Genomic DNA, 12,039 nt, shown 5'->3' with positions numbered 1-12,039 from the left:
CTCAAAGTTGCTTAGGTCACTGGTTTAGTTCATTCTAACATTCAACCGAACAGTAACTGAATGTCTTGATGCCCGTCTGCCTGCTTGATATAACAAGCCACAACCAAGTTACTCAGGGTCTGTAGGAGCGAACCGTTTGAACAGGGTGGTGTACCTAATAAACTGGCCACATTGTATACATCTTAAAGAGTTAAAAACGGGCCATTCGTTGACATCCCCCATTCACGCCTTGATGAAGGCATAACAGGTTGAACCACATCTGTGAAGTCATTAGAAAACACTGCAGTGAAGCATAGCGTAAACCTGGTCCCCGTGCACCAGATCAGCCTAGAGCCAAGTCTCCCTGTCAAAGTCTCACCGTTCCGTAGCAGGTCCCGGTGCAGCAGACTGGCTTCACACGTCACTCTGCCCTCAGACAGGTGTGTCTTCCTGAGCTGCCCGGAGCGAGGACAGTCCCAGGTGCTCAACAGGGCGCTCACGATCACCTGAATTAACTCATTCAGAACCACCTGGGGGTTTAAACAAAGTTAGAGGTTAAGAGGACATAATAAACACATTCCTCAAATATCCTGTATTGTGTTATTGTTGACAGAGTGACGACGACGTAAATATACTGAACAACAATATAAAAACGCAACATGTAAAGTGTTACATGAGCTGAAATAAAAAGATCCCAGGAATGTTCCATACACATAAAGAACATATCTATCAAATGTGTTTACATCCCTGTTAGTGAGCATTTCTCCTTTCCACCTGACAGGTGTGGCATATCAACAAAGCTGATTAAACAGTATGATCATTACACAGGTGCACCTTGTGCTGGGGACAAGAAAAGGCCATTTAAAAATGTTGAATTTTGTTTTCTGATCCACGCCCCTACCTTTTTTTTTAAGGGATCTGTAACCAACAGATGCATCTGTATTCCCAGTCATATTAAACCCTAATCTATGGATTTCACGAGTATTTTCAAATTGACTGATTTCCTTATATGAACTGTAACTCAATAACATCTTTGAAATTGTTGCATGTTGCGTTTATATTTTTGTTCAGTGTAAATAAACTTGCATGTGCAGGGTGAGTAGGGAAACGATGAAGGGTGTGTTTTACCCATAATAACAAGGGCTGGACAAAGTATCTAACACAGAAACATTATACATCTGCAAACCAATTTCAACGCTCCCAAATATGACCAAAATCCTGCTTGTAACCAGAAAACCCCTCACCCACAACAACAACAACGTCACCCACAACAACGTCACCCACAACAACGTCACCCACAACAACGTCACCCACCACAACAACAACGTCACCCACCACAACAACAACGTCACCCACCACAACAACAACGTCACCCACAACAACGTCACCCACAACCACAACAACGTCACCCACCACAACAACAACGTCACCCACAACAACAACAACGTCACCCACAACAACAACAACGTCACCCACAACAACAACAACGTCACCCACAACAACAACAACGTCACCCACAACAACAACAACGTCACCCACAACAACCAACATTAAAAAGGAAAGTCAAACACCAATAGGTGGATGACTAGTTTGGATACCAACTTTACTAGACTGCTGCCTGCTGAGAAGGCTGCCACTAGGGAGGAAGTACGGTCGTAGATGCTGAGCCAGTTCATCTAGGTCCTGTAACACGTCAGCATCATCATTACAGGTGTAGATACACTCTCCACCCTGGACAGACAGAGGAAGGTCAAATTTAAAAACCCTGGACAGACAGGAAGGACAGATTTAAAAACCCTGGACAGACGGGAAGGAAAGATTTAAAAACCCTGGACAGACAGGAAGGACAGATTTAAAAACCCTGGACAGACAGGAAGGACAGATTTAAAAACCCTGGACAGACAGGAAGGACAGATTTAAAAACCCTGGACAGACAGGAAGGACAGATTTAAAAACCCTGGACAGACAGGAAGGACAGATTTAAAAACCCTGGACAGACAGGAAGGACAGATTTAAAAACCCTGGACAGACAGGAAGGACAGATTTAAAAACCCTGGACAGACGGGAAGGACAGATTTAAAAACCCTGGACAGACGGGAAGGAAAGATTTAAAAACCCTGGACAGACGGGAAGGAAAGATTTAAAAACCCTGGACAGACGGGAAGGAAAGATTTAAAAACCCTGGACAGACAGGAAGGAAAGATTTAAAAACCCTGGACAGACGGGAAGGAAAGATTTAAAAACCCTGGACAGACGGGAAGGAAAGATTTAAAAACCCTGGACAGACAGGAAGGAAAGATTTAAAAACCCTGGACAGACAGGAAGGAAAGATTTAAAAACCCTGGACAGACAGGAAGGAAAGATTTAAAAACCCTGGACAGACAGTAAGTAAAGATAAAAAATAAAAAAAAGGTGCTGTAACTTATTTGTCAAGCCAATAGGGCTGGGAATTGCCAGAGACCAAACAATATGATATCACAATACTTAGATGCAGATTCTATATGTATTTCTGATTTTGTGATTCGATTCTCCAAACCTATTGCTCACCATTACGTCTGCTGCAGAGTGATTCGAGAGAGCCGTGAGAAAAACACGTTTTGATCAGTCACGGAAATAAAGTGCTGAAAACATGTTGGCTTACTACTTAAAGACGGAGAACAAGCTATGAAGGGGAAAATACAGGAGTTTTGGTGCAGGTACAACCAACTAGGGAAAAAAAAATATTATTGACAAAAGTAATATATCAACAATAATATCCCAAAATGCAACTATTGATTTTTCCACCATTACTACAAGCCAAATCAGTGTCCTCCCCTCTAGTTCTGCAGGGTCTATACTATAACAGAAATGAACCTACATCTTGGTTACCTAGACTGTGGCACAGGATAAATCACATTTCACTGGTCACGCTTAGCTGATATTATTGCGAGTGTATCGAAATGCTTGTTGGCATTCGGATAAAAGCTGACCTTGGTGAAAGCAGAGATATTTGACATACCTTGAAAATGTTGAAGTTATTCTGTGGTTCCTCTATCAAGTGCTTGATGGCTAGAGACATTCTCTGTTTGTTCCTGGGCAGAGAGAATCAGGGTGAGTATTCATTTATCTTTTATTGACATGCTGTGGAATCAAAAACACCCCAACAGGATGTTTTAAAGAGCACCAAGCCCTACTCTAAACAGGGCTTGATATTGTTCAACACAACGGGGCTAGTCAAAAAGAAAAAAAAAAGGTCGAACAACCAGAATATAGATTTCAGTTGTCCGATTGGACATACTTATACAAAATATAAAATCACAAAATCAAACTCTGATCAGAATTAGATCAGGCAGTGCCGCAGCGCACAGCAGGGCAGTGCATCATTGACATTGAGTAAATTGCCTATATCCCTATAACCTATAAATAGGTTATAAATAGGTTATATTTACACAAAGCAAGAGAACAATGTAGACAGAGCTAACAGTCTCATCAAAGCGGCAGAAAATATCAGCTCAGAAAATATAGTTTCTCGAATGTTGGATGATCTGGGCCAATAGCTGAAGGGTATTTTTCTAGCGGAAACTCCAGTGTCTGTCTGATTGGTGTGTCAAACCCCTAAGTGACCTGGTCTATTAAACCCCTCAGTGGATATGACCTGGTCTATTAAACCACTCAGTGACCTGGTCTATTAAACCCCTCAGTGGATATGATCTGGTCTAATAAACCACTCAGTGACCTGGTCTATTAAACCCCTCAGTGGATATGACCTGGTCTATTAAACCACTCAGTGACCTGGTCTATTAAACCCCTCAGTGGATATGACCTGGTCTATTAAACCACTCAGTGACCTGGTCTATTAAACCCCTCAGTGGATATGACCTGGTCTATTAAACCCCTCAGTGACCTGGTCTATTAAACCCCTCAGTGACCTGGTCTATTAAACCCCTCAGTGGATATGACCTGGTCTATTAAAGCCCTCAGTGACCTGGTCTATTAAAGCCCTCAGTGACCTGGTCTATTAAAGCCCTCAGTGACCTGGTCTATTAAAGCCCTCAGTGACCTGGTCTATTAAAGCCCTCAGTGACCTGGTCTATTAAAGCCCTCAGTGACCTGGTCTATTAAAGCCCTCAGTGACCTGGTCTATTAAAGCCCTCAGTGACCTGGTCTATTAAAGCCCTCAGTGACCTGGTCTATTAAAGCCCTCAGTGACCTGGTCTATTAAAGCCCTCAGTGACCTGGTCTATTAAAGCCCTCAGTGACCTGGCCTATTAAACCCCTCAGTGGATATGACCTGGCCTATTAAACCCCTCAGTGGATATGACCTGGCCTATTAAACCCCTCAGTGGATATGACCTGGCCTATTAAACCCCTCAGTGGATATGACCTGGCCTATTAAACCCCTCAGTGGATATGACCTGGCCTATTAAACCCCTCAGTGGATATGACCTGGCCTATTAAACCCCTCAGTGGATATGACCTGGCCTATTAAACCCCTCAGTGGATATGACCTGGCCTATTAAACCCCTCAGTGGATATGACAGACCCCGACTACTCCGCAGACAGACCCAGACTACTCCGCAGACAGACCCAGACTACTCCGCAGACAGACCCAGACTACTCCGCAGACAGACCCAGACTACTCCGCAGACAGACCCAGACTACTCCGCAGACAGACCCAGACTACTCCGCAGACAGACCCAGACTACTCCGCAGACAGACCCAGACTACCAGACAGCTCTTTAGTACCACAGCTCCACCATAGAGGAAAAGGCTACTAGGAAATAATTGGCTCCCCTACATATCTTTTGTCAATGACTCCTTTTTCCCCATCCATTATTTTTGGATGGCTGCTAAGGCGCGATAGTATAGACAGTTACTTTCATACTTCACTCATTTCAGTCACACTTTTGGCCGACATGGTTAAGGGACCTTTTTTGTTGTCGTCGGGACAAGTGACTTCAGCTTTCGGACAAGTAAAAAAAAATCAGTCCTGTTATCTGAAGGACAAGTGGCTAAAAAAGTTCAATGTCAAGCCCTCCAAGTATGCCACAAGGAACATTGATAACTGGGCAGGTGACGTGCACTGTTACTTACCCTGAGAACAGGTCCAAGGGACAGTAGTGGCTCAGCCGTTTCCACTTTCCATTGGCTAACTGTTTATTTAGAGAGAAGACCACAGTCAGTCAGTCGGTCTCCATCAGGTACAATTCTACAATCCCACCACCAGGGGGCGAGATACTGAATACACCAGAACAGCCAACTTTCACAACAAATACCTTCTACAATATTTCAAACCCATTTCTATTCTTTGGTGTAGTCATAACAAGGAGTAAAATTAAGCATATATGCAAATTAATTAATTTTATTTGTCACATATACATGTTTAGCAGATGTTATTTCGGGTGTAGTGAAATGCTTGTGTTCCTAGCTCCAACAGTGCAGTAATATGTAACAATTCACAACAATACACACAAATCGAAAAAGTAGAAGGGAATTAAGAAATACATAAATATTAGGACGAGCAATGTCTGAGAGGCGTTGACTAAAGTACAGTAGAATAGAATACAGGATATACATATGAAACGACTAAAGCAGTATGTCAACATTATTAAAGTGGCCAGTGATTCCATGTCTTTCTATATAGATTCTCTTGTTCGATTTCATTATGAAAATGTACATGTCATTTCTCAGTGAAGAACCCTCAGCCAATAGAACAACAGGCTCCTCCCACTCTCCCAAAACACTAATCAACTCACCTTAAAATGTTGATGCATACAAAAGCGACACACCTTCCTTTTGATGTCTTTCGTAATGTGTCTAGAGGCTGGTAGAAATCCACATTTGGGCTGTAAAACACAAGACAAGAATGAAGAAACAAAACGTGAGTCAACGGTGGCTGGTGGATGAGTTGATTTGATTAATTGATTCCAACAAAACGTCTCTTTTCAGCTGAACACATTTATCCATTTCTTATCATGACTTCCAAACCCATGCACCCTGACTCACCCTTCCCTTAAATACTGTTTTCATTAACCCAGGGCCTTACCTATTCATTATACTCGGAGTATCATCACGTATTTGTTTAAGAAATACTCTGTCAAGTTTGTTTAAGCAGGAATGTCAATTGATTTGAGAACCAGTTCTGCGTTTTGACTCACTGATCAGTAAAGTCCTATCTGTTTATTTACTGTAGTTAATGACATTTTTCAGTCAGCCCATAATGTGGCTATGAGGTGAGGACAGCTGGCCATTCATAACAGAAACAAAATGGGTGTTCCTTTAATCATTCTGATGTTAACAAACCACTGACAGCTCACCTATAGACCTTAATATATCAATATACAGAGAGGAGACACCTCACCTATAGACCTTAATATATCAATATACAGAGAGGAGACACCTCACCTATAGACCTTAAAATATCAATATATAGAGAGGAGACTCACCTCACCTATAGACCTTAATATATCAATATACAGAGAGGAGACTCACCTCACCTATAGACCTTAATATATCAATATACAGAGAGGAGACTGACCTCACCTATAGACCTTAATATATCAATATACAGAGAGGAGACACCTCACCTATAGACCTTAATATATCAATATACAGAGAGGAGAGACCTCACCTATAGACCTTAATATATCAATACACAGAGAGGAGAGACCTCACCTATAGACCTTAATATATCAATATACAGAGAGGAGACTCACCTCACCTATAGACCTTAATATATCAATATACAGAGAGGAGACACCTCACCTATAGACCTTAATATATCAATATACAGAGAGGAGACACACCTCGCCTATAGACCTTAATATATCAATATACAGAGAGGAGACACACCTCGCCTATAGACCTTAATATATCAATATACAGAGAGGAGACACACCTCGCCTATAGACCTTAATATATCAATATACAGAGAGGAGACACACCTCGCCTATAGACCTTAATATCCCCATACAGAGAGGAGACACACCTCACCTATAGACCTTAATATATCAATATACAGAGAGGAGACACACCTCACCTATAGACCTTAATATATCAATATACAGAGAGGAGACACACCTCACCTATAGACCTTAATATATCAATATACAGAGAGGAGACACACCTCACCTATAGACCTTAATATATCAATATACAGAGAGGAGACACACCTCACCTATAGACCTTAATATATCAATATACAGAGAGGAGACACACCTCACCTATAGACCTTAATATATCAATATACAGAGAGGAGACACCTCACCTATAGACCTTAATATATCAATATACAGAGAGGAGACACACCTCACCTATAGACCTTAATATATCAATATACAGAGAGGAGACACACCTCACCTATAGACCTTAATATATCAATATACAGAGAGGAGACACACCTCACCTATAGACCTTAATATATCAATATACAGAGAGGAGACTCACCTCACCTATAGACCTTAATATATCAATATACAGAGAGGAGACACACCTCACCTATAGACCTTAATATATCAATATACAGAGAGGAGACACACCTCACCTATAGACCTTAATATATCAATATACAGAGAGGAGACACACCTCACCTATAGACCTTAATATATCAATATACAGAGAGGAGACACACCTCACCTATAGACCTTAATATATCAATATACAGAGAGGAGACACACCTCACCTATAGACCTTAATATATCAATATACAGAGAGGAGACACACCTCACCTATAGACCTTAATATATCAATATACAGAGAGGAGACACACCTCACCTATAGACCTTAATATATCAATATACAGAGAGGAGAGACCTCACCTATAGACCTTAATATATCAATATACAGAGAGGAGACACACCTCACCTATAGACCTTAATATATCAATATACAGAGAGGAGACACACCTCACCTATAGACCTTAATATATCAATATACAGAGAGGAGACACCTCACCTATAGACCTTAATATATCAATATACAGAGAGGAGACACACCTCACCTATAGACCTTAATATATCAATATACAGAGACACACCTCACATATAGACCTTAATATATCAATATACAGAGAGGAGAGACACCTCACCTATAGACCTTAATATATCAATATACAGAGAGGAGACTCACCTCACCTATAGACCATAATATATCAATATACAGAGAGGAGACACACCTCACCTATAGACCTTAATATATCAATATACAGAGAGGAGAGACACCTCACCTATAGACCTTAATATATCAATATACAGAGAGGAGACACACCTCACCTATAGACCTTAATATATCAATATACAGAGAGGAGACACACCTCACCTATAGACCTTAATATATCAATATACAGAGAGGAGAGACCTCACCTATAGACCTTAATATATCAATATACAGAGAGGAGACACACCTCACCTATAGACCTTAATATATCAATATACAGAGAGGAGACACACCTCACCTATAGACCTTAATATATCAATATACAGAGAGGAGACACACCTCACCTATAGACCTTAATATATCAATATACAGAGAGGAGAGACTCCTCCATATACATCTTATGCCTTATAAAGTAATCAAACCGCTTGACTTGTCACATTTTGTTAAGTTACATAATTATTCTAAAATTGATTAAATTGTTCCCCCCCCAACCTACAATACCCCATAATGACAAACACACTTTCTGTTGAAATTCTAGCAAGTTTATAAAATAAAACAAATGGAAATATCACATTTACATAAGTATTCAGACTCTTTACTCAGTACTTTGTTGAAGCACCTTTGGCGATTACAGCCTCGAGTCTTCTTGGGCATGACGCTACAAGCTTGTCACACCTGTATTTGGGGAGTTTCTCCCATTCTTCTCTGCAGATCCTCTCAAGCTCTGTCAGGTTGGATGGGGAGTGTCGCTGTAGAGCTATTTTCAGGTCTCTCCAGCGATGTTTGAGCTCTGGCTGGGCCACTCAAGGACATTCAGAGACCTGTCCCGAAGCCACTCCTGCGTCGTCTAGGCTGTGTGCTTAGGGTCGTTGTCCTGTTGGAAGATGAACCTTCACCCCAGTCGGAGGTCCTGAGCGCTCTGGAGCAGGTTTTCATCAAGGATCTCTATGTACTTGGCTCGGTTCTTTCCCTCGATCCTGACTAGTCTCTGAACAACATCCACACTGCATGATGCTGCCATCATAATGCTTCACTGTAAGGATGGTGCCAGGTTTCCTCCAGACATGACGTTTGGCATTCAAGCCAGAGTTCAATCTTGGGCCTTTATGTGCCTTTTGGCAAAATCCAAACTGGCTGTCATGTGCATTTTACTATAGAGTGGCTTGTGTCTTGCCACTCTAGCAAAAAGGCCTAATTGCTTATTAAAAAGGCATCATTGACTTGCCTAGTTAAATAAAGGTTAAATTAAAAAAATAAAATAAGAAATTGGTTGAGTGCTGCAGAGATTGTTGTCCTTCTGGAAGGTTCTCCCATCTCCACAGAGGAACTCTGGAGCTCTGTCAGTGACCATCAGGTTCTTGGTCACCTCCCTGATCAAGGTCCTTCTCCCCCTGATTGCTCAGTTTGGTCGGGCGGCCAGCTCTAGGAAGAGTGTTGGTGGTTCCAAACTTTGTCCATTTAAGAATGATGTAGGCCACTGTGTTCTTGGGGACCTTCAATGCTGCAGAAATGTTTTGGTACCCTTCCCCAAATTTGTGCCTCGACACAATCCTGTCTCAGAGCTCTACCGACAATTCCTTCGACCTCATGGCTTGGTTTTTGCTCTGACATGCACTGTCAACTGTGGGACCTTATATAGATAGGTGTGTGCCTTTCCAAATCATGTCCAATCAATTTAATTTACCACAGGTGGACTCCAATCAAGTTGTAGAAACATCTCAAGGATGATCAATGGAAACAGGATGCACCTGACTATCTTAGCTCAATTTCAAGTCTCATAGCAAACGGTCTGAATACTTATGTAAATAAGGTAATTCTGGTTTTAATAAATTTGCAAAATTTCCGCAATGTCATTAAGGGGTATTGTGTGTAGATTGTTTTATTTAATCCATTTTAGAATACGGCTGTAACATAAGAAAATGAAGAAAAAGTCAAGGGGCAAAGAATAAGTTAGAGGGGAAAAAACAAACAAAAAAAACGGAGGAACTTATTCAAGAAAGATCCAGTGTTAAATATTATAAAAATAAAGTGAACTGGACAGAAGATGGGGGAAAAATGCATTAAATTCTTTTTCAATCGTCAACATGGAAATGCTACCAAAAAAACTTGTTACAAATGGAGTCACGCATGATTCACTCAACGATATTTTGAACGAGGAAGTACTTTAAGCTTTCGTTTCAGTCTTCTCCACTACCCAAAGCTAATTGTATGGATTTTTTCCCCCCCTATTAATAATGTAAAATGAACACCTGTACAGAAAGACTCATGTGAAGGACAAATTACAGAGGAACCTTTAAGTCCAGGAAAACTCCAGGGCTGGATGACATACCAGTGGAAGTATACAAAACGTTCTTTGATATACTCAGAGGACCATTATTAGCATGTTATAACCACTCCTATATAAAATGGTAGATTATCAGACACGCAACAGGGTCTGATTTCATTATTACTGAAACAGGATCCAAGTGGTAAATATAAAGATCCAGTCGATTTAAGAAATTGGGAGACCTCTTAAACTTCAGTGTTGTTAAAAACCTCTAGCTAAATGCTTAGCGGATAGAATTAAAAAAGGTTTTGACAGATATTATTCATCCTAATCAGACAGGTTTTTTTACATGGACGATACATTGGAGATAATATAAGACAAGTACTGGAAACAATAGAATACTATGAAATATCGGGGACACCAGGCCTGGTTTTCATAGCTGATTTAGAAAAGGCTTTTGATAAAGTACGACTGGAGTAATATATATACATCTCAACGTCAACAGTGAAGAGGCGACTCTGGGATGCTGGCCTTCTAGGCAGAGTTCCTCTGTCCAGTGTCTGTGTTCTTTTTCTCATCTTAATCTCTTCTTTTTATTGGCCAGTCTGATGTGTGGCTTTTTCTTTTGCAACTCTGCCTAGACGGCCAGCATTCCGGAGCCGCCTCTTCACTGTTGACGTTGAGACTGGTTTTGCGGGTACTATTTAATGAAGCTGCCAGTTGAGGACTTGTGAGGCGTCTGTTTCTCAAACTAGACACTAATGTACTTGTCCTCTTGTTCAGTTGTGCACCAGTGCACCAAAACACAAGTGTCAACGTCAAAAGTGAAGAGGCGACTACGGGATGCTGGCCTTGACGTACTGTCTTTAGCAGCAAAGCACCCGGAGGAGTCTACAGGACAGCTGGTCTCTCTGGCAGATGCTATTCTCCATACACACACACACTATTTTTTATCTTTTTATTTTTTCCTCCTGAGGGGGGAAAGAGGTATCACATTTCATCAGATCAGCTCCATTACATTTAAAAAAAAAATTCAAAATACTACAATTTTTATTTCACCAGGTTAGCCAGTTGAGAACAAGTTCTCATTTACAACTGCGACCTGGCCAAGATAAAGCAAAGCAGTGCGACAAAAACACCATCACAGAGTTACACATGGAATAAACAAATGTACAGTCAAAAACACAATAGAAAAATGTATGTACAGTCATGGCCAAAAGTTGAGAATGACACAAATATTAATTTTCACAAAGTCTGCTGCCTCAATTTGTACGATGGCAATTTGCAAATATTCCAGAATGTGATGAATTGCAATTAATTGCAAAGTCCTTCTTTGCCATGCAAATGAACTGAATCCCCCCAAAACATTTCCACTGCATTTCAGCCCTGCCACAAAAGGACCAGCTGACATCATGTCAGTGATTCTCTCCTTAACACAGGTGTGAGTGTTGACGAGGACAAGGCTGGAGATCACGTTGTCATGCTGATTGAGTTCAAATAACAGACTGGAAGCTTCAAAAGGAGGGTGGTGCTTGGAATCATTGTTCTTCCTCTGTCAATCATGGTTACCTGCAAGGAAACACGTGCCGTCATCATTGCTTTGCACAAAAAGGGCTTCACAGGCAAGGATATTGCTGCCAGTAAGATTGCACCTAAATCAG

At 41.0% G+C, this 12,039-nt stretch overlaps 1 protein-coding gene across 3 annotated transcripts in view; it reads right to left on the bottom strand.

Moving 5' to 3' along the window:
• The window catches only part of LOC115207217 (inositol-pentakisphosphate 2-kinase), a 36,527-nt gene that overhangs the window by 10,299 nt on the left and 14,189 nt on the right, over window positions 1-12,039 (bottom strand). For 2 of the 3 annotated variants that reach the window (XM_029774193.1, XM_029774191.1), the window contains exons 6-10: window positions 5,715-5,804; window positions 5,053-5,111; window positions 2,978-3,050; window positions 1,582-1,710; window positions 359-509 (exon numbers count right to left, since the gene is read on the bottom strand). In XM_029774193.1, the coding sequence (XP_029630053.1) occupies window positions 359-509; window positions 1,582-1,710; window positions 2,978-3,050; window positions 5,053-5,111; window positions 5,715-5,804 (502 nt within the window). The remainder of the gene's footprint in view (window positions 1-358; window positions 510-1,581; window positions 1,711-2,977; window positions 3,051-5,052; window positions 5,112-5,714; window positions 5,805-12,039) is intronic. The other variant, XM_029774192.1, reaches the window with a different exon arrangement.

The sequence above is a fragment of the Salmo trutta genome, chromosome 14 (genome assembly GCF_901001165.1).
Source record: "Salmo trutta chromosome 14, fSalTru1.1, whole genome shotgun sequence".
NCBI lineage: Eukaryota > Metazoa > Chordata > Actinopteri > Salmoniformes > Salmonidae > Salmo > Salmo trutta.
The sequence above is the reverse complement of the archived record's forward strand: the minus strand, read 5'-3'. Positions and strand labels throughout refer to the sequence as shown.